General features: G+C 39.2%; 1 protein-coding gene across 2 annotated transcripts in view; it reads right to left on the reverse strand.

Moving 5' to 3' along the window:
• Nucleotides 1-280: 280 nt before the first annotated feature.
• Nucleotides 281-23196, reverse strand: part of fam135b (family with sequence similarity 135 member B) — a 29018-nt gene continuing 6102 nt past the window's right edge. The window contains exons 3-20 of one of the 2 annotated variants that reach the window (XM_087787678.1): nucleotides 22278-22357; nucleotides 19309-19445; nucleotides 16190-16260; nucleotides 15886-16059; nucleotides 14391-14517; nucleotides 9426-9573; nucleotides 9286-9335; nucleotides 8879-9034; nucleotides 8486-8559; nucleotides 7515-7669; nucleotides 5837-7415; nucleotides 5090-5253; nucleotides 4755-4846; nucleotides 4579-4676; nucleotides 3656-3807; nucleotides 3473-3583; nucleotides 3069-3182; nucleotides 281-1511 (exon numbers count right to left, since the gene is read on the reverse strand). In XM_087787678.1, the coding sequence (XP_087643804.1) occupies nucleotides 1306-1511; nucleotides 3069-3182; nucleotides 3473-3583; nucleotides 3656-3807; nucleotides 4579-4676; nucleotides 4755-4846; nucleotides 5090-5253; nucleotides 5837-7415; nucleotides 7515-7669; nucleotides 8486-8559; nucleotides 8879-9034; nucleotides 9286-9335; nucleotides 9426-9573; nucleotides 14391-14517; nucleotides 15886-16059; nucleotides 16190-16260; nucleotides 19309-19445; nucleotides 22278-22357 (3688 nt within the window). In that variant the 3' untranslated portion in view covers nucleotides 281-1305. Of the gene's footprint in view, nucleotides 1512-3068; nucleotides 3183-3472; nucleotides 3584-3655; nucleotides 3808-4578; nucleotides 4677-4754; nucleotides 4847-5089; nucleotides 5254-5836; nucleotides 7416-7514; nucleotides 7670-8485; nucleotides 8560-8878; nucleotides 9035-9285; nucleotides 9336-9425; nucleotides 9574-14390; nucleotides 14518-15885; nucleotides 16060-16189; nucleotides 16261-19308; nucleotides 19449-22277; nucleotides 22358-23196 lie in introns of both variants that reach the window. The other variant, XM_087787677.1, reaches the window with a different exon arrangement.

Below are 23196 nucleotides of genomic sequence, written 5' to 3' on the forward strand. Positions count from 1 at the left end.
AGAATCACTGTGTCTTACACATCACTTGGAAATGTAGTGTCCTAGTTTAGCTAGACTTCAGTGTAGCTACAAAAAGTGTCAAGTTCAATGATTCAAATTTTCAATAAAATAAAATCAAAGTTTCTTACTTCCCTACAAAGACGGTGATACTGATGTAAGTTCGATAATAAATAAAAAAGATTTAACTCACACATGTCAGTCAATCACAAAGCATCTTCAGACCAGGAAGTAAAACAATGGAGGAGGAGCTTGGAAAATGATAAGATCGACAAAAATAGTCTTTAAATGATTAGAAATGTTTAATGTGGTGGTACAAAGTGACCTCAAATCTTTAATTTGGAGCAGATGACGTCATCGTCACACCAACATTACCGTACGTTGGACATTTCCTGGTTCAGAGAAGGAGAAGTTGGGAGGGGTTGAATTACGAATGGGCGATGAAACTGCATAATAATACCAACAATTTAGTTTAGGTTATGGCGGCTAAATCGTCTTCACTTATCAGCCATGACCCGATGAATTATGAACAAAAAATGTCATTAAAAAGCAAAATTCCTCCCAGCACAGTTTGTGCTAATAATGGCACCAATTTGTAAAAACCAGGCTTCAAATGTGTTATTTCTGGGTGGGTGTGTACGTGATTTCCAGTCTTTCCGCAGCAAGTCTGAAGTGGACATTAACTGTCACCACATTTATTCATAAACCTTTGTCGCCTCACTTAAACTAGAATCTTGGCCAGAGGAAAACATAATCATATGTTAGCATTGTGATTTTAACATATAGAGATGAGGAGCATCTCTTTGGTGTCGAGTTGTAAAGATCAACAGGTCAGAAGTCTGACATGAACACTGAGACATGGTTAGTTACCAGCTACATGGAGTTATTCTGCAATAAAAACATCATTTGCTATTGACGGCATATAACATATCACAGTCGGTGGAGTAGTTACACTATACACAGAGAAGCAGATTCAAAAATAAATAAGTCCAACAATATATTTTTGTATACAAACATAATTTTTCTACAACTGTACAATAGAGGGAGAAGGATTCTGCGCATCTATTGCCTTTAAAGTTTTCACCCGGGCACACACACCACCACAGATCCAAACCGAGTCTAAAGGGAAGTTTTGAAATATTTTAAACCAAAGATAACACGGGTTAGTTTTGGCAGATAGTCATAAGGCTCTCTCGTCTTCTACGCCCTCTCTTGGCTACACGTCAGTTGACTTCTTCAAGCTGTTAACAGATAAATATTTGCACTTTTACATACTATCTAAAATGATAGAGCAGTTTTTTTTTGTCTTCATTTGAAGTAGTCCAGTCCAGCCACTAGGAAGAACTTTTCCAAGAAAAGCTCAGAGTCCAGGACGGCAATGTGGGCCGCGCGGCCGATCAGAGTGTTGGCGGTGTTGGGCAGAGCGTGGAAAACATTCTGGCGGATGAGCCGGCACTCTTTAGCTTCCACGAGTGGCTCCAGGAGGTTGTTGATCATCTCTGTGTACACCGGCCCTGAAAAAGGAAGGATGAGATACAAAAATGATGAATCAACTTTTAATGTAAAATCTTCTATAATATCTATAGAAGTTTTGGTTCTTTTCCTTTCACAAATTTAGCCCAGCGTTCCCTGACTAGGGACCACAAGGATCACCAATCTGTTCTTGGGTCTCTTGACGCTATAACTGGCTACACTGTCCGCTGGAATCACTATAAATAGTTTGTTATTATAAACAAAAACACCATGACATCCTATAGAGTCCAAATGTGAACTAAATTCTATTGCGACCGACGCTGGTTGATGTGCATGGCTGGAGGTTTTCTCATAAATTGTCTGGCCTCATTTTTCCTTTTATGGAGCATCCCAACCCGGATAAGGCAGCAAAGGAAAGGTCACTTCTGATCTTGTGTTTTGGAATTCTGTGGATTAATTTTGACGCTTTCAGCTGCTTGAGTTTGTCTAGAAATAATTTACTTTTCTTAGTTTTCTAAATACCTCCACAGAACCTCTAAGGACTTCTTTACAATGTTGATACAAGCTAGTGTCTGATAACTCTAATAATCGTTGGAACTAAAACGTTTATGACTTCAAGGAATTTATTAGGATTTAAAGTGCGTGAAGTGGTAAATAAAACCTTTAATTCAGATATTTTAGAAAATGATTCCATCCTGGTAGGTTATAAGTATCATATTAAACAGTCTTTATTCATTTGTAAAATTTAATAAAGGAATAACCTTTGCTTGTTCAAAGCAAAATATGCAATTACGTCAACATATCCATGCAAACACAGCTGGTCAGTGTGGGAAGTTCTGTATAAAATTCTGGAGTAAATCAAATTATTTTGACATCATCCCTCTTCGGTTTTTGTTCCTGCACTGTTCAAACATAAATAGAACAGAGTTATTATTGTTTAAGTATCATAAGAAGGATGAATACACATTAGAGCTCAGTTGTCTTTCATTACCTCTCAGTGCAGAGATCTGTTTATTGTCATCACAATTAGGAAATGTTCACTGATATCAATGATCGTGGGATTCGTTAATAAAGACCATTCAAACCATAAAATGAGGAAGAAGCAGGAACATACAGTAACCTGTCAAGAAAGGAGTTCAATCGCCACCATTTGCTTCATATCTCATCACCTTCTCTCTCCACATTACTAACGGTGTATGATTGTTTATTATGTTTGATTAGGTTCTGTTATATAATGTATTTGTTAATGATGTAAATCTTAAGAGACAAATAACTTAAGAGTTATTTGTTTTTGATTTAACACCATATTTACAGCATCAGCTTTTTTTAATATTTACTTTGTTAAGTTTGTAAAACACAACAGATGTGCGGCATTTTTTTAAATATAATTCACAGTATCGCCGCCTCCTGTTTTGTAGTATTAACATAACCATTATTTCTAACCATTCCAAAACTAGTTTTGAGGAATTAGTCGGACAATTCTGCTCTACAGTCAGTCAGATTCTCGCACAAAATGTGGGTAAAAAAAAAAAAAAAATTCACTGGCACTGTACGGAAGTTGCATTTGGATAAGGATAAGGAGGATCCGGCCGGTGTACCTGTGGTTCTGTCCCTGAGAGCCGTGCGACACATCTCTATTCTTGCAGAATGAAAAGGGACATAACGATCCTGTGGAGAAGCCACTAACACCACATTCTTGAAAAACTTGAGCCCTGAAAGGAAAGAAGAAAAATAACAGTCACAGTGGGACATTCCCACACGAGCAAGACTCGGTGTCACTAGAACCAATTCTGCTCTGAGTTCCTTTAAGTACTCTGCAACATTTCTAGTGACAGGTTTTGGATCACTCTGTCAGGCTGCCACAATCATTGAAGGCTAAAACAGCAGTGAGAGGTTTTTCTTCTTTGAGCTTTGGCGGCGATTGTTTGGCACTCAGCAGGAAGGCCTCTGAGCTCACCAGCAGAATTGATACATGCGTCATCGTCGAGCGGCGCTTTCTTACCGGGCTTCTGACTCAGAAGGTAGAGGAACGTTTGTCTGGGATCAACATGGTCTCTGAAGGTGAGCTGCAGCAAAGATCCGGATTTCTTCAACTTCTGCATCAACCACAGACCTTTGCACGCCCACAGTCAGACACAGTCATCGTGATTACAATGATAGTGACGCTATGGACAGGAAGTCTTACCGGTGCTGACCAGCGTGCTGCTGTTGAACAGGGTTCCTAGGTGAGGGCCAGACAGCGAGAGGAACGTGTGAAGTTTGGGCAAATAGCAGCGGAACCGAGGCCTCGTCAGCACCGAGCGGATGATGATGTTCCCCAGAGAGTGGCCGATGAAGCTGTTGGCCGGAGACAAACAACTTTCAGAGAGATAAACTTGCTTCTTCAGTGGGCGGCCAGGAAAACATGCTGCCGCCTACGCCGCTGCCCTGTGACACCGCGATGTATCTTATTTTAGATCCCTGGATCTGGTTGCTGCAGCAATATCTCAACCAAATAAATCATCCTTAGAAATGTATCGCCTGGTAATGATGGAAATTAAAGTTGATGTCACCAAAGAAAAGCCTGAATTATTAGGCCTGTTGGTTCTTCTCCTTATTATGTTTTTGTACCTGGAAAAGAAGGATGTCACAAAAACACTGTATATGTTTTTTTTCAAGTGATCCAACTGTGATGATGGGCGAAGCGACTCATAGAATGTCGCTTCCATCCCCTTCCTCTCGGGAAACAACATCATGTGATGCTAACTTATGAAAATGAATGTTCACCTCCTCTTTTCTTCCATCAGTGTCATACAGAATAAACCAAATTAAAATGCACCAGATGTGCTTGTGGCAGCTTTGCCTTGAGATAAACATACCCATGAGACATCCAACATCTTGAGAAGAAACTCTATGAACTACATATTAAGGGACATAACTGAAGACGATAAATGGCTTAATTAGATTTAAACTAAGCAACATATTGCTGTGTTGTGCAGTGCATTCAGTCTTAAATGATTCTTAGTTAGGATTTCTGTGATAACTTCAACTCTGCTTCCACCTGCTGGATCTCCCTGTAAACTACCATATTATCACAGTGCGGGTGTAGGATCTGGAGGATATACTGACCTAATCCTTCCTATGGTCAGATTGTATAGCTGGACATGCTGGACGATCTCATCCAACAGTCTGTCCGTCATTGTGTCAAAGTCAGCAAACGTGTCAGTCTACAGGAGAATGAAAAAAGAAAAAGCTTTTAGACAAAGCAGCTAGAGTGATGTTGTTCACCAGCAAAATATTTCTACCTGGTTCCGTTCAGACATTAGAAAGTCCAGCCTGGACCCAGGCAAACCTAACTCAATGAAAGTCTTCACCAGGCGAAGGTCGGCGCTGTTTCCTGCCGGAGGATAAATAAACAAGGCTAATTTGATTTCACACATTTATCTTGATGAAATTACATGCGATGAAACCTTGTTATGAGATAATTGGCCTAGATCCAACAACATTACTTTAATTTTCTTTGACAAAATAACCATGATAAATTACAAAATATTTGTTTGAGTAAGCATATAATGTAATGTAACTTCTTAAATTCATCATCGTAAAGCTAACATAGGACATTGAACAGATGTATACGAACCATCGAGTCCATGGACGCACACGACGAGGTGTATACCGTCAAACTCTCCGTCGTCCTCCTCCGGGGGGAAGTATGGTAGTTCAGATGCCAGCATTGGAAGGCTGCTGTATAAACTCGCCTGAAAGTTTATCTCTCCCAACATATCTTCTTTAGCTTTGTAGAAGCTGAGTTAAAAGAGGATTAACAGTAGTGCTTATGCATTCATTTTTACACAAAATGACGAGATATTTTAGAGAGACGGACGTGATCATTGAAGGAAAGAACCACTGAGTAAGTCAACTGTAACTGTAGTAGAACTAACTTTCATGTATTATTCTTATTAAAGAAACATTTAAAACAAGTTTTATTTCATTATCACGACTGCTTATCAAATTATCTAATAGTATTTTAACTGTCACAACATCAGAAAGATTGGTTGCCAGAAGTACTTGTTTCTGGGGCTCTTATATACAAAAAATTAATTAAAATAATAGTTACAATAAGGCTGCAATATTCAATATTAATAAGTACATAAAAGGTGTGAAAGACAGAGGCTAAATAATGACTGTAACCAATATCTAAAATGAATATTCTTGTTCAAGTTTTAGCACTTCTTAAACTTAAATTATAAAAGCTCATGGACTTTTAATTCAAGACAAAGGCGCTCTATCATCCACAGTCATAGAGAAAGAAGTACCACATTTACAGCAATTGGTTCAAAACCAACCCCCTCACACTTTAACCTGACACTCAAGTTGAAACACTTACTTCATAATTTGCTCGTTGGTCTCATCGTCCATGCCAAGCGGGCTCAGTGATGTGGAGGAAATGATACCAAATGAGCCGAGGGGTTGGTGTGTTATGGGTGAGGTGGTCTGCCGGGTGGATATTCCACTCATCGAAGCAGAATCCCTTAGAACTGAGGAAAACGGCAAACAGGTCGGGGCACAGGACACGGACATGTTCACAACCTCCACCATTTTCTTGTTGACGAAGGCCAGGCCGGAATTTGGGATTTTGGAGGCTTTTGTCTGGAAATCAGCTGATTCAGTTTCACTAGAAACTATCCCGTTGAATTCCACTGGAACTGTTACACCATTGTCTGTTGATCTCCTGAGCTCTTGATGCACAAGCTTGTCATTGTAGACAAATTCTGAGATTTTCAAATCATCAAGATGGGTATTGTCCAATGAGGATGTCGGGCAAAACATTTGGTCTCCAGAGGAGTGAGAAACGACTTCTTCAGACTCTTGCAATGACGCCGTACAAACATTGTGGTTTACGGTTTCAGGGCTATCTTGATCCGGGTTAGTCGTCCAAGCATCTGAATCAACGTGTCTTCTCAGAAGAGACTCGTATCCTGATGAATCTTCTTTTCCAACTGAATCATTTGCTTCAAGTTGGAGAGTGTCGTTCAACTCTTCGTTGTCTTCTGGACTACTTATCTGTGGTGCTGACAGGGACTTGGTCAGTTTACTCTGCTGCCTCAGCTGTTGGTCGTCCTCATAGGGGAGAGAGTTTATAGAAGTGAGCGATGCTTGTATTCCACCACTGGGAAGGCTGCAGTTGCTCTCCATGCGTAGACCTTCCAGGGAACTTCGATGGACCGTGTGGTGGGAGGTTATGCGACACGGAATCTCTCTGTCGATGGAGTCTAGAATGGGTTTTCCTTGTAACGCTATCTCAACAGGCAACACCACCGAACTGGGTTCACTTTCAATACCCGAGTCGGAGATGACTGACGACGACCGCTTCATGATCTTTGAGCTGACCAGGCCTGCGTGGAGAACCATGTCTTTTCTGAGACCACTCGGGGAGCAGGATGTAAGATGCTGTGGACTGGCTGACAGCCTGTCGGGGTAACTTTCAGTCTCGACATCCAAGTGGTTTAATGGCTTTGTAACACGGTCATCTTCACATCCAAGATCCTGGACTTGCTCTCTTTGTTCCTCAACTTTCTCATGAAGCGAAGATGGCTCTCCACTGCTGTTATTGTAGTCTATGACAACCTCTTCTCTCACTTCTTTGACGTCCAGTGTTCTCAGTGAAATGTTATCCAGGCTCAAGCTACTGTCATTGTCCATTGAGTCACAATCTTTTATTACTTTCGTCACAAAAGCAACTGCACTGCCGTCGATTCCATCACTTGGAAAGATGTTCTCAGTGCGCTGTTTGGCGACAGGTGACGCAGGTATTGGGAACTCCAGGTTGTTTTCACTGTCCAAGGGATCTTGTGATGTTGCTGGTGATCCCGCTTGGTCTCTCAGTTCAAGAATGTTGTTCATGTCAGCTTGTAGGTGTTTCTGCTGATCAATGGTTTCATGATATGGCACAAGGGTTTCTCTCACTAGAAAGAAAAACACATGAATATAGGAGGAATTAAACATTTGAACTGTGCATATTCGGATGCAAAACAATTTTTGTATTATTTAAAGTTGACTTGTACCAGTCTGAGGAGTCTCTACAAATCGGTCCTCAAAGATGATTGGCAGACTGTTCCAGTCGCCGTCAATGTCCAGGCACTCGACAGTGAGAGGAGGCATCTTGGTCAGGTAGTTGGAGCACCGCACCTCTGTGGCAATCTGCCCTTGTCTGTTGATGCTAAAGAAAGACAGAGCAGAGCAACACATTACTTTTTAATTTCCCATGCATTTGGCACTTCATGATCAGTTTTTTGTGCACTCTATGATATATGGATGTATCTGTCTTCACATTTCCATCTTTTCCATCTATTAAAATGGATGTATCTGTCTGTTATTGAACACGGCTATTGGAGGTTGCAGTAATCTTAGGAATGCAGTCCTTTGATTCAGCCAGACTCTGAGCAAGAGGCGGAACTTGGGTGGGTGGAATAATCTTACATACCCGTGTAGTTAAGCGTATGGCAACAGGTAATCATTTAAGAGCCACACTAAATTAAACACTCATTTAGGGGCTAGAATCGGAAGATACAAAAACAAAAAAAGACTTTGAAAATACAGTGAAGGTCTGTTTGAATGTGTAAAAGGTAGGAACTAACCGTAAAGATTAACCTCAAGAGGACATCAGTATAAATGTAATTGGTATTAATTATTGCATAATCATTTTCTTTCTCTGTGTCCTCTCTAAACTATGTTGTTTAGAAACTAAATGTTTGATATTTTGTATTGAATTATGCGTCTACTCAAAATGAATGATTATTTATTATTAAATTCATTACCATTATTACTGATGACGATGAAGATGATGAAGATGATGATGAAAAAGTGAGCCTCTAAAAAATGAAAATGAAATTAGTGCACCATATGTTTATATTTGTCCTGGCACATTCCTAACTATAGCCTGTTCACTCCTTCAACAGCGTGATGACAAATCACCATCAGATGGTGCTGTTGACTCATGGCTGCTATGGATTAAAGAGACGGATTTTATACTCACAGCTCTTCTTGAAAAGTAAGACACGTCTTTTTAGGGTGTTCTGTGAAGAAATACGCCTCTGAGAATCGTCTGACCTGATCAGCAAAGAGACAAAATGGATTTAATACACAGTGTAAACGAGAACACATGAAACATGTTTTTCTTTTCCCCAGAAAGTGTTGTCTGACCACACTCTGATGCAGCTCAGCATCCCTGACATTGTTATGGGTCAGGTTGAAATGTGGACATCCTTATCTGAGTCCATTTTACAAGAAGAATAGTAAAGCCTTTTGCCAAATGAAAAGACCCTAGAGATAGTTGTGAAGAAGCAGCTCTTGCTCAATTTTACCCTAAATAAAATAAAAATTGTTTAGCTAAGTGTGCTGAGAGTTAACAGCTGAGCGTGATTCTCACCCTGAGTGTGTGGTGCTCCTGTGCCAGGTAGGAGTGGATGTGGGGGTTCAACACCGCCATCTCTAGGAAGCGAATCCAGAGTGCATTTAGCTGGGAGCAGAGTCCGCTCACATCCCGGCTGATCTGTTCCCCCACCTTCTCCGGACCCTCCTGCAGCTGACGGGGACAAAGATTGTATATTTATTGGTCTCGTCTCATATTTATACCTATTATGACTAAAAGTTACAATATACACTAATGACTATTACGTTTAAGTATACTTGCATATTTTTATGTTTATAATTCTAAATAAATAACCAAAGAACTGTCATAGTTCTCATGCTCATACACGTTTATTATCCTCATATACAGCAAAGTATGGCAATGATTAGTTTCAATACATTTTTTTAACAATATCAAACACTCACCTGTAGCTCGGATGTAAAACTGTTGAGAGTTTCTTGGATGGGAAGAGTTTCTGCAAAGATAAAAAAATATATCTATATGTAAGTTTTATTTTTCATCAAACACAAAAGCTAATAAGAATTCAATTGTTGTATCTGCTGACCTGTGTCCAGCAGCTGAGGAATCTCCTTCACAAGTGCAATGTAGTAGGTGTGGAGGCTTTGGTAAGCGACCGCTAGGAGGAGACAGAGCCTGCGGTGCCACATCTGAGCTCTCTGCAGACAGTTTTCACTGGGCACATAGAAGCTTCCCTGCAGAAAAGAACCATAACATTCGTCAAATTTCCACTAACCAGGATGTAAGGGGCCAGATTTCACATCTGACTCTATAGATTCAACTACTGCACAGTCAAGATGACGACCTGGAAGATCAAAAAAGGCTACAAATGGCCCTTAAACACAGTTTGCTGGAGCAGTAAAAGCAGATCAATAAGCAAAGGTGCTGTGGCAGGATGTCACGCATCCCTGTTAATGCTGTTAATGGAATGTCCTGTTGGGAACTTGACCCAAGATCCAACGTTTGTGGACTTCATTTGCGCTTAGCCACGTTTCTAAACTGCCACCAAAGCATTGGTAAGAAGGTGAAACAACATGTTACTCAGGTCTGCTTGATCACGCTCAATTCAACTTACACCGACATTTTAAAAAATCTGAGTTATTCTGTGTTACTTTCATCACCTCAACCAAGGTCAGCCCTGAAGCCTTTTCTCAGACATAACACCTCAAAACCAGACAAGTCTTAAAAATGGAGGTGAGAAAACAGCAAGGGCACACGCTGAATAAATCCACTTACTGGATTGGTGTTCTAAATATGAATCAATACTTCTTCCTACTGACTGGTTTGGTCTGACAAAATATGTTCATCACTACCAACCAACTTAATCATACTAATTTTAAAAAAATGAAGAGGAATCTACAGATCTGTTGCTTGAACAAGGCAAGCATTTAGATCATCATTTCAGAAATCAAACCCATTTTCCTCTTGAATCGATGCAATAATGTATTGCTCCTGAAGTAAAGCAGTCCCAAAGACATTTTTGAAGAAGCATCTGCTATAAGGAATTATAATGGAAATCATCATTATCTCTTAATATATATTGAATATAGTAGGAATATCATTTAGATTGGAAATATTTTAATTTTCAATGGGGGTCTCCTGCCCCCTGTTGCCCCTTTCCTTTGATCTGATCAATTCATCTTTACTGAGAGGTCAATATCTACATGATGATTTTCAAGCATTTTCGGCTTTGGAAGTCTATCAGACCTTAAGATAAGGTGGACACACATACAAAGATACAAGCACACAGACAGACGTACTATTTTATAAAAAAAACAAATAATAATATTAAGCTTCAAATACAAATAAGGCCTGAAGAAGAGCTCCTGCAGAACAGTTGACCGACATCAACCTGCACTGATCCTTTCAGCTCTGGGTTGTTTTGGCAGCGCCAGCCAGGCTCTGAGCTTTGTATGAGATGCCTCAGTGTCCGAGAACATACTGTAATTTGCTCGGAGCACGTTGCATGTTGCACCCTATCATCTCACCTGAGTGCCGCCTGTAATTGCAGCTGTGCGGTCTACTGGAACCAGGAAGGAACATCTGTATGTTTACTTTCATAATTCTTTTTACCTTTATGGCTGCTTGCCAGTTACAGTGAAGGGTGAAGAAAAATAGCTATTTCTCCCGTGCATGAGCTACTCATTACCCTAAAACCTGTAGTTTCTCTTCATTCACATGTTCAAGGTGTGCCAAACCTCATCTGCTTAGCTATACTATTTCAGTTTTCTGTTTTGCGTTCCTATGTGATTACTGTAAGTCGAAGCAGCTTCCAGTTACTCTCATTGTTTTTTCAACTAAACGTTTGGACGGTTATGAGAAAAATGGAAACCATCTTTCCTTATTTCACTAGCAGCCATAGAGGTACGTGGCATTTGTGAGCAAAACTCATTACACTAATCACAACTCACCCCCTACCCTTGCTTCAGAAAAAAAAGAAAAACATCTCATTAAAATTACCCTTCCAGGGGTCGGAGTAAAACACAGCAGAGAGGGTTAACAGAGGCGCTCATTAAGATTTATAGTACAGTCTGTGACGTGGAGAGGAATCTGAAAGATGTGTTTTTAATAGATGAAAAAGATGGAAATGTGAAGAACAACTATGATGTAAATATAGATGTGGCTTCTTGTCGTCTTGAAGCACTGTTGCTAAACTTATCTATAGAAGTTCCAATTAAAATGTATTTTTAAGATGGGATAGTGTATGAAAGAGATAACAGTCTAAACAACTTTAGATATGCTTTATTTCCATATTGGATTATGATAGAGTTATAGAACATTTAATCCAGGATCAATTGAGATTCCTGGAGTCAACATACCAACTCCTGTTCCCTCAATGGTTGCAACAGCTGTTCCACATTAAGGAATGTGTTTTCTTCTTTTTTTGTAAGGATACGACACAACCATGCAATGACAGTGGTGTCTTACCAGCATCTTCATAGGCCACACCTGTAGGGGGACTCAACATGGAAAAGTCCAAATATTTGACTGAAACTCATGTAAATATTTGCAAAACCATTTTCATATTCATTAATAATTTATAAATGTATTAATTTTCTATCGTGTTTCAGTTTTTGCTGCGTTGCAGGACTAATTGGGGAATATCTGGGCCACACAAGGCTTGAAGTCGACTAAAGAGATGCACAAGTGAGATAAAAGCCAGGCGAATAAAAACGTCTGTTCTCCACAGAACCAGACAAAGTGTTCTCTCAGGGGCAGGGTAATAACACGAAGCTCTCCCACCAAGGCTGGAGACAATACTGGAAAGACATATGGAACAAAGAAGGATCAAATAACAATCCACAGCGTCTCTGTTCTCTAAGAGCTGACTTGCCAATCAACTTGACCATCACAGTAGACATCCAAGAAAAAGTAATAAAAACTCTGAACAAAATGAAGCCTGGACATTTTCAAAGCCTTTATGAACTCCTAGCGGTAGAAATAAACCAAATAACAAGGATGGCGGACTGAGGGACTGATCCAGAAAGATCCCTGGAAGGGAACAGCCTCATCCAACGATCGGCCAATCAACTTTCTCTAAACAACATGGAAACTCCTGTACGAGGTCAACAAGGGCCTACATTCAAAACTCAATGAAACAATGGAACACCAGCAAATTTGAGTCAATAGCACAAGTCTCCATCAAACATGGCATATACTAAATCTGTCGCCAATAACGTTCTGCATCTCCCTGAGCCCTTAACCCAATAATCGCCATGACTGGCTATGGATAGAGACTTTGAAAAGGGACCAACCTAATCTGCATGGAGAATATCAAGCTGTAGACCAAGAGTGAGAGAGACATCGACTCACTGGTCCACTCTAGCAGGACTTTCAGTAATGTTGTTAAAATGTCACTCAGGTTGGAGAAGTCTGGTCGAATGCAGGGCCAGTAGTTCATATAGAAGGCATAAATGCATGTGCTGTAGAGTTACAAATACACTGGAATACCATGAAGAGGCTGCTAGGAAAGCAGCAACAGCCAAGTCCCTCAAGCGAGTGAGAAAGTCAATGGCAGAAAAAAGGCAATGTACAAATGTGCCCTACCAGTGATCAGATACCGTTACATAATAATAGGCTGGACAAGGAGGGAATTCAGGCCACAGAAGTGAGAACTCGGCAGTGACTCACCATGCCCAGGGTGGTTCCACCCTAAGTCTCAACGAGAGAGGAGGAATCAGATGAACCATCATGGAAGGAGAAACCCCTGCAAGGGATGTACCACCGATAGATAATTGAAGTCTGGATATGAACAAACCCTACCAATGGCTAGGCAGGGCTCGATTGAATGACATCACAGAGGTTCTTATCATGGCAGCATAGGAACAGGCCTTGAGCACCAAAGCGATAGACGCCAAGATCTACCACAACAGACACAATACCATGGGCAGGCTTTGCAGAGAGGGCACTGAAACACTCCGACACATAATAGCATGGAAGATGCTGGCAGGTTAAGCATACTTGAAACGGTGTATTAAAGTAGCCGTTAAGTTGTACAGAAACGTCTGTGCAGTATACAAACTGAGATCAGAATAAGAAAGATTCCAAAGGTGTTAAATGACAAAAATCTTGTGGGTTCCAGATACAGGCCATCGAAATGGGAACGGACAATCAACAGGACACAGTGTTGATAGATGAAAGATGTTGTGACCATGCTGATGCAACAGATGATTTAAATAATTTTGTATTGCAGACGTCCTTTAAAAATGTGTCCGGCTACTGCAGAATCACACTGATTTAGAACTAGGAGGGTTTAACTTAAGGACAATTTAAATACATCCAATTTCAAAGACATTCAAACTATATGTTTGACATACTGAGTTTGGAAAATTTTCACGATTTCAGTTCCATATAACATAATACATTATATTTATACAGTATTACAGAAAGTATTATGTTCAGTTAAGGTTTTTTTAAGCACTATGTATACTGACAAATTCTTCGATGGTTAGTCCCCCCAAAAAACATAAAATAAAAAATATATAAATAATTGATTTTCTCTTATACATTTCCTAGGGATTTGTACCCATTACATAAATTGTACATGAAATGTAATTTTGTAATTCAGCCATATGTAGCACATTTGAATAACACTACATGGTGCAGGAAGAGTCAACTGAATGGTAGAAAGTCAGCTGCAACAAAAAGTGCAGTTTGATAAAATGAGGCTTAAGTGCTATTTTTATTGTGCCAGACACAGTAGAGGGAGCTGACGTCCCACAATGTTAATTCCCTCAGAGAGTTGGTATCATTCCAAGAGTTGAAATCATAGCAGGTGAGTTCACTAAAGACTGCATTGCAGTCTTGGATTAATTTCAATGTACTAAGTGAAAGTGTTAATCCTGATCAAAACAACACTCTCTCACTTTAGCGTGACCCGTTGCGTCACCATGACCATTAGGTGCGTCAGCATGTTAATAGCAAGGAATTACTTGACATGCGATCACGTGTTGAAGACCTGTGTGAGCTGAAAAATTGTGATTTGAAGTTGGGACAGTTAAAAAAAACATACCTCAGAGATTACAGGTTTGCAGTAGCTGGCTACAAACATGAAGTTTTCTTCAGAGGGACCTATTGACTCGCTTGTTCTTTCAGACGAGTCTTTACCCAGCCAGGAACCTTTCCCTGCCCGTGCAAAGCTGAGGAGAGAGGACGAAGAAAGGAAGGACAAATCATGAGGGCAGCCATGTGAGGGAGAGAGCAAGATAAGCTGCTAGTCCTCTCATCCATCACATTCTGCAGGTTTAATCTATGTAATGCACAGATGAACGAGAGGGTCATTATATCAGCCACACCTCGTATATTTCACTCTTTTTCACAGTCCTTCTCTCCGCCAGTCCCTTTCATTTGATTGTCACCTTGCAGCATTTTGCCTCACTTTTGAAAACAATTCTGTCTGTTAGCTCTCCTGAATATCAAGTGTTGTTTTCTGGTCCCTTCTCTGGTTTATTTGTTGACACAGTGACAGTTTTTCTTGGTGTGCAAGTGAGATTCAATTTTGGTTTGCTGACGAGCTATATCAATTAAAATATATAATGTAGAACTCAAATGCACTGTTTGGGGTCAACATACATGTATCTATATTTCACTTGGAGCAAATTTATTTTCATTTAGGTCACTTTTTGTCCGATAACCTTTGTGGGACTGTAAGGTTGTGTTCTTATATATTGTTGTTTTACTTTAGATTAGATATACTTTTTTAATACCTCCGGAGATCTACTTCTCCTTTAGGTAAATTTGCTTACAATCTAAGGCCCAGGTAGATAGAATGGTAGCAAGAGCAAGTTAGTATGTTTAATAAAGCAAATATATAGATTAAGTTCAGATTTTTTCTTTATTAGCGCCAAAAGGGGACATCTTTGTATGTAAAACATGAACTCATTACTCAGGAAAGTCCAGCAATAATCTTAACACTGTTTTTCACTACATAACTAGGTAACAGTCTTTCCATTTGAAGAAATACTGAGAAACTTTTTAAACTTACGAGTCTAGTTTTGTAAACAAATGTACAAGTATTTTGGCCACAATAGTTTATTCTGTCCAAATGTATAAGATATTGTGATTTTTCTTCCATTGAGATTATAATAAGGAATGTACCTTGAAATAAAGGCTCCAAAGTCCTTTAATTTCCATACATCCATCATCCATATTTTTTATCTATTTATCCATCTATTCATTCATCTTTCCATCTATTGATGGTCTGATGAAGCTTCATGAAGCAGTGTGATGTTGTTTAAAGGTCAGTAGGTGGCGCCATCAGTTTTAAAATGATGTGAGGTTTCATTAGAAAACTTTTTCAAAACAAAGGAAATAGTGCAGAGACCGCCATCTAGTGGACTCTGAAAATAATGACACTGCTTCATGAAGCTTCATCAGAACATCACTACATGTATCTATTTATATATCCATTAATGTATCCATCTATCTTTCTATCTATACACCATCTATTGTTTCAACCAGGGGTACTTTAATGCCCTGTAAAGGTTGTTTTAATTACAAGTCCTCACCTGATAAGTGGCTGGTGTAAGGCAACCAGTGAAGCATGTATGGACACAGATATGACTGACAGGTGGAAGTAGTCAAACATGACTGGTACATGGTGGTGCAGTCCTCTCCGAGGATGAAAGTGGAGGTTGAGCGTCCGACTGCTGATCTGAGGGACAGTTGCAATATCTGCCAACCTGGGAAAGAAGTTCACACCAGTGTCAATAGAACAAATCCGAACTCCAACATAATGATCTAGAATGGATGCAGCAGATGGTTTCTGCTGAAAAATGCCCAGAAAGTGTATGCAAATATTTGGAGTCTTACTGTTGCTCATTGTCTGTGAAATGAAGGGACAGTTTCAGTTGGAAGTCCACCTCACTTAGGGCTTCCTCCACCTGCAAAAGATCAACATCAGTGAGAATTGAATGCACATTCTTCTTTGTTATAGTTGTTTTTATTGCTTCAGATAATGTACATATCGTGTTGTTAATTTGATATATCAAGCTTATTTGCACTTCAGATAGTTAGAGGTTAACACATTTTAAACTTTTGAAACAAATTCTTTGACGTTTGTTCTCTGACCCCAAAATCAGGTTGTTTTTATCCAAGATAACTGTTCTTTTTTTGCAGATATTAGTTTTCTACAGACACAGAAGGCTGAACAAAAAAGCTGGAATATAAATCGGTAGGGTAACATTTTTCTTTAATGTGCAAGTTGAGAGAAAGATAAAAAGCACTAGAGCATGAAAACTGGGGTCATGGGATGATCAAATGAGCACAAGCGCACACATGCTCACACACACACACACACACACACACACACACACACACACACACACACACACACACACACGTCAGTGATGTGTCAGGTTAAATCGTAGCTTCAGGGTTATTTCAACGCCTCACGGTTCTGTTTAATTCTAGAGAGTTAAGAGGTACTCACTAAACAGCAGGAGCACTAGAGAGTGGAGATCACATTTCACCCTTAATTCTTGCTGAAGTTTAGTATGATGAAAACGTAGCTCAGCTTCTTAATGTAGCACCTGACTGAAAAAGTTCCCTAATGTCTATAGCTCTTGATAATAATACGTGACTGCAGCTCTATCACAGGAAATGTTCTTCATAAATCTGCCTCCCCTTTTTCAATTATATTTGCACCTCTGTCAGTGATGAAGAGCTGAACTGGATAATGCATCGATGCTTGTGAAGCTCACCAATCAATGTGTGGAATAATGTTTCTGAAGGCAAAAGAAAACAGAGAAGAACTGCTATTGAAGTTCAACGTCAGTATTTGGAAATGTTTACTGTGGGATAGAAAACCACAAAATGCTGAGTGTGTCTATTTAGCACCATTGCATTTGGATCGTGACGTCAGATACCACCAGATGCTTGGAAGCTTAATAAATAACATTAGTCACCTAGTTCAACTTGAAAGGTGTGTGTGTGTGTGTGTGTGTGTATGTGTGTGAGTGCGTGCGTGTGTTCAAGCATGTGCGTGCATGTGTGTCTATGATTTTGCCGATGTGGTGCAGGTTTGATAGTTAACATATTTTTCTAAGTTACTGTTGGAAGGTCAAAGCTTGCTGACCTGGTTTGATACAATTGTGTGTACTTAATAGTGCACAGACTAGAGATAGACTAGAACTTAACTCAGATCTTTGGCTGATTAACTAAGATGGCAAGTACAAAAACTTAAATAGGTTTTAGAGAAACAAGCACAGTTAACCGAGATCTACGACAGTGCTTAACCCTTGTGTTATCTCAGGGTCAAGGTGAACAACCTCCACCATTTTGCTGGCTTCCATATGTTGACCCAGAGAAAACACAAGGGATACCACAAACAGATTTGTTTTTTGGCCTATGGATGACCTTGACCCTGAGATAAGACAAAGGGTTAAGCTAATAGTACTGGTGAACAGTGCCTGAATTGTAGCAACACAAAGAGTACGTTTTTCGTTTTTGTTTTAAGGCAATGAAACAACAAAAGTGTTTTTTTTTAATAAATTGAACACAAAGAGAAGAAGAATGCAATATGAAAATAAGAGACATTTATTAGAGTTATTTGTGACTTCAGAAAGATTTTTGTTTTTTTCAGGCCAAAACTGTTTTTTTTTAGATTTCTATGTGGCAAATAAAATACAAAAATACAAATTATATTTAAACTGAAACTGATTTATCCTCTATATAAAATGGTAAACTTGCCCTCACTATAAATCTTCTATTCTGCTCTGAAAGAATAAACTCTAACGTGCTTTTGACCACATTTTACTGAGAGGAAACATTTGAACAACAAGGCGGCAACAGACAAAGAGAAATAAAAGCAGGGAGGATCAGAGGCGATCCTTTGAAGGCTCGCATTGATAGAAATGAGAGAGAAAATCGTCTCATGAGCGTCTCATATTGAGAACATGCAAATAAATGGAGGTAAACACGGGTCTTTGCATCTCGTATTGATGTTCCAATAGATCCATCCTACATTCAGGGCGACGTGTGGGAAATGAAGGGCTATTTCTGACTGCTCCGTCTGTGGCTGCCGTCAGCAGATAACCTCTGGAAGGTTAATGAGCACGAGAGCCTCAGGGAAAGCTTAACGCTATAACGGCTTCAGACTCGGCTGCCTGTATACAAACCATAGCCATTAAATGTTTATACTGTATCAACAGAAACTCATTTCATTTGATATCATAGATCAGTATTTCATAACAGTATGTTATGGAAAATGTCAGGATCAAGAGAAGGAGAATTCATTGTATAATCAACTCACAAAGTGACCTGAGAAAATGAAATATCATAACAAAAATAACGTTAAATAGCCATGATGTGTCACGATATTTCAAACTGAAACTGTCCTGCAAAAAAAATAAATAAATTAAAACAGATGTTGGGTGCACAGTAGGGGATATTGGTTAGTCCCCACTACGAAGCAGGAAGGTTGCAGGTTCACTTAGCTTAGGTTCACACTAGCTTAAGACAACCTGCATCTTTTCAGTGGGGAGTTTTTATGTTCCTTACTTTCTTGAGGGGGTTCATTCTAGGGACCCTGTTTGGTTTCTTCCCACAGTTCAAAAAAGATAAAGAGGTTCTTTGGATAAACTCTTGTTTCTGAATATTTGTTTGTCTCTGTGTGCGCTTTGACTGGCTATCAACATGTTTAGGGTGTCCTCTGCCTCTTGCCCTTAGTAGCTGGGATATAGTCCCTGTAACCCAGATAAGGGAATGAGCTTTAGAAGATAAATTAAAAAATACAAAGCTTAGAAAAGGTACTAGCAAAAGATTCAGACGCAGGAAGAACAGAAAGATGGCAGAATCGATTTTAAGTCACGAATCCTTCCATGAGATATTTATCCATTGACATATTCTCAAGGATGACTTGGTCATTGTCCGCCACAGTATCTCTTCTCTGTTGGATGCCATGTGAAGGAAATGTCAGCGGCCTGACTCACCTTCTCAGTATCCAGCAGCAGGTGGACTTTGAAGATCATACAGTCGTTCACTGTGATCTCCTCATTGCGGTAAAGGATCTGAAATATCCGGCTGAACACGGTGCCGTCGTAGACCCCGGCTGAGTTGAAGCTGCATCCTTCTGAAACAAAGGTCAGATCATTTGCTGTCAGATGAGTTTGTGTCGCAAGAGCAGTGAAATACAAAGCAGTTTGATACACCAACAGCATGCAGGCAAAATGTGCCAATACACTGCTCAACATGGCGGTACAATTAATAAGTACATATTTAAGTTGGTTTACAATTCTCTTCTTTAAGATCGTAAACACTAAATATCAGATAAAGATATGTATTAAAATCGATCATAAAACAGATAACTTTTCCTCCACAACAACAAACTAAAATAAAAAATATAATTATCTCACGGAATAGGGCTTAAATAAACGATATAAATAAATGTGCAAGAGGATGTCAACATTATAGATTATTATAGAAGCTCCCAATCATGTTTTTCTTCGCACTTTTGTGCATTTGGATGTACGCATTTTGGAATGTCTCTCCACTAATCTCTCCCTTGCTGGCCCAAGCAACATACATGGTCTGCAGACGACCTTGAGGAATATGATAAAGGGAAGTGAGGATGGAGGGGCTGCAGTATTTTCTTGCGCAGAGGCATAAAAGTTTGGCTTGCAGCCCAACTGCGCCCCACCATCTACTTTCAATCCGTCCGATCAAAGTCTAAAATAAACTGGACTAATATTTACGGTTATTAAGTCAAGTAGATTATTATCTGTGTACGATGTCAAAGTAAAAGTAATAAATGATAAGAGCAGCTTGTTTTCTTTAATGTCTTGTTGATTTCAACTAAAGATGCAAATGTAATAATAAAGTTAAAGAATTTCTGCAGTTAGAGAAACTTTTCTTCATGTGTCATTAAATGTTTATTTTGGTTCTATGGTTCCCTTTCCTTTGTATTGTTTCCCTTTTGTCAGCACCTGGTCCTGTTTTTTTTCCTTATTTGAGCTGCCCTCTCTCCTTGTCTGTTGCCAGTACGTTATTGATGTCCGCACTTTTTTCCACGTCAGTACTTTTGATTCCGATTTAACCTTCCTGGAACTTTTCCAGCACCATTTATTTGTGAGTAGTGCCTTGGTTCCCTAGGTTTTGGCCAGCGCCCTTGGATTTTTACACATTAGATATTTTCAGTTTTACTAAATGCCTTGTGCACTTTTGTCTTTTTAGGTGTGAAATGAAAGTGCCTTAATCAACTTGTGTTTCGTGCGGTTGGATCCTTGCCTTGTGTGTGAAACCCTAAAACTTCCATCCAACACCTGTGTTTACCTCAGGTTGTTTGTTGGGATCAAGAGGAAGACAGTAGAGGTGGAGATGAAATGTTTTCAGATTTAAAGGAGTAGGTAACAAAGGTCGTGGGTGGCCAGAGAGAATAACCAGAGGGTAAGTACTGCAGTGAAAGTAAGGAATAATTATCTGAGAACACCCTTGTATGATCACAAAGCTAGATTAAAACTTAACAATCGATTCATTGAAACTAGTTAATCAGTTTTGCAGCAAAGCGGGGCGTGAGTACAGATGGCTGGAGGAGGAGTGAAGCCATTTTTACAGTAGTAATTACTTCAGGACAGTTGGGTTTCACATTAATTGACCTTTAAGTCAGTGTTTTGTTGTTTACATTGTGGGAACAAGCAGACATGTCCACCCAGGACACCATAGACAGACTACGTCTCTCAACTGGCCTGAATATATCTAAGGGGCCCCCGGAAGATCTGGACAAAGTAGCCATGGAGAGGAAAGTTTGGGCCTCCTTGCTTTAGCTGCCTCCATGACAAAGATTGCATTTTGTGTTCTGATCAGAGGGTCTGAAATGAACTACAATAGTACCCTACAATACTGAATTAATATGATTTATATTAGAAAATGTTATAGTAAAAACAACAGTGAGGAATATGAGATGATAATGTCAAGATAGCAATGTTGTGATATAACAGACTTTGAGTGCATTGACGTTAGGAGTAAGTCATACAGCATATTTTACAATTTTATATGGCAGGGATGTCCGACACGAGGGCCTCTTCTGGCCATTGAAGTGATTTTATGTGGACTGCGGTTCCATTATAAACCCAGTGAATATAAAATAATCATTAAAAAAAAAAAGTTTAAATATTTACATATATACATTTGCTTTATATGTCTGTCTGTCTGTTAAGAATTTCTTAATGTTGTGGTTAAATGTTGTTGAAGCTATAGGTGCTTTTATTTAGCAATTATACGTTGTATGATGTCACTGATTACAATCAAGTCCCCCCTGTTATTCATGGACGGATGACGACTAAGAAAAAGATTATTTTTGTCTGACAAGGTGATCATTTGAAAATGCATATTGTTTATCAACTACTCATGTAGGGTTAAAAATAAATAAACAGCAGATCCTCAGAACATTTATATTTGGTCAGTAGTCAATATTCTTTGTGCACATGTGATACCCTCCAACATGAGACTGCAGCTCCTGATGCATGTCTGTCCATGTTCCCGTGTTCAGCCATGAAGCCTGGATATTTATAAGAATCATGGCAGCTGGGTCTTGAAATTATCAATGGACTAGATTGTGTTATGCTCACAAATACAGCAAAGTCAACACATCCAGACACACATCCAGCTGCACTCAGGGCGGCTAAAAATAGCAGTTGTTACTCTGAATCAGTACCGTCAGTGAAAGAGCTCCTGGTTTGCGGTGGATTTCACACTCGAGTAGGCTCAGATTCCCTTTGTCATAATTTATAAATGCAGGGACACGGACAGTAAGGGAGCATCACTGTGTAGTTTTGTAACGAAAAAGAGTGATATAGGATGGATAAAAATGGAAGAGGTGCAAGGGAGAGGAAGGGAAGACATGTGAGGTGAGCCAGGAAACACGTGTAATAGAGGGAGTGCTGATGTTTTTAGCATCTCTTACCTGAGTTACCATTTGTCGTCACTATTAACCGGTGTGTCACCCGAGGAGAGACGATCAGTCCTGCTCGTATCTGGTAAAACCTGACCAATCAGAAGAGGTTACACGTTTTAGATCATTTGCTGAGGTGCCAGTCATGAGTCATTAGATACTTATTTATAAACTGTATGATGAATTGATTAACACTGTCTAATTGAATCATTTAATTTTTTAAAGAAAAATGTTCTAGTTTGAAAGCCAAAATAAATCTGTTAACTAGTAGAAATGAGCAACATCTCTTTATAGATCATGCTTTTGTAGAGAAACTCATCCAGAACTCCTGCTGATTGTTATGTTGAGATGTATCGTTCATGCATTTTTTATTCGTATTCTGCCAGATATTCTATTTTACTTTTGCTGTTTTTATCTGTCAGACCTCCAAGTCCAACCAGTGAAAATAATGCCTATTTTAAACCATGGAACTAGGATGAAGTTGCTGAATCTTTTAATTTAACATAAAACCTCTAGCAAAATATTTAAGCATTTCCTTAAAAAGCTCATATATATTTAGCAAAACAGATGCTCATTAACAAGTAGCATTGTTGTTTATACCAGAAGATAAAGAGTAGGGGTGTTGGAAAATATTGATATGGTGATATATTGAGTTGTTTTTCTTTGCTTTCAAAACATATTTATTTTCTACCATTGTTCTTTTATGTTTTACAGTTAAATGAAGTCTGTTTATAAAAGAAAAATTAGTTGCAATTAAAACTTCCGCTACATGACATCAGTCATTACATCTTCCTCAGCTAAAGAAACAATGAAATATAGTGAGATTCCAAAAATGACTGGGATCGAGAGGATACTGTGGAGTCAAGCAGCTTTTAAAGCTGATGTTTGGACATGTTTTGGTTTAAAAAAAAATTAAAGCAGTTACGACTTC

This window comes from Callionymus lyra, chromosome 3 (genome assembly GCF_982586985.1).
Source record: "Callionymus lyra chromosome 3, fCalLyr1.hap1.1, whole genome shotgun sequence".
Lineage (NCBI taxonomy): Eukaryota > Metazoa > Chordata > Actinopteri > Syngnathiformes > Callionymidae > Callionymus > Callionymus lyra.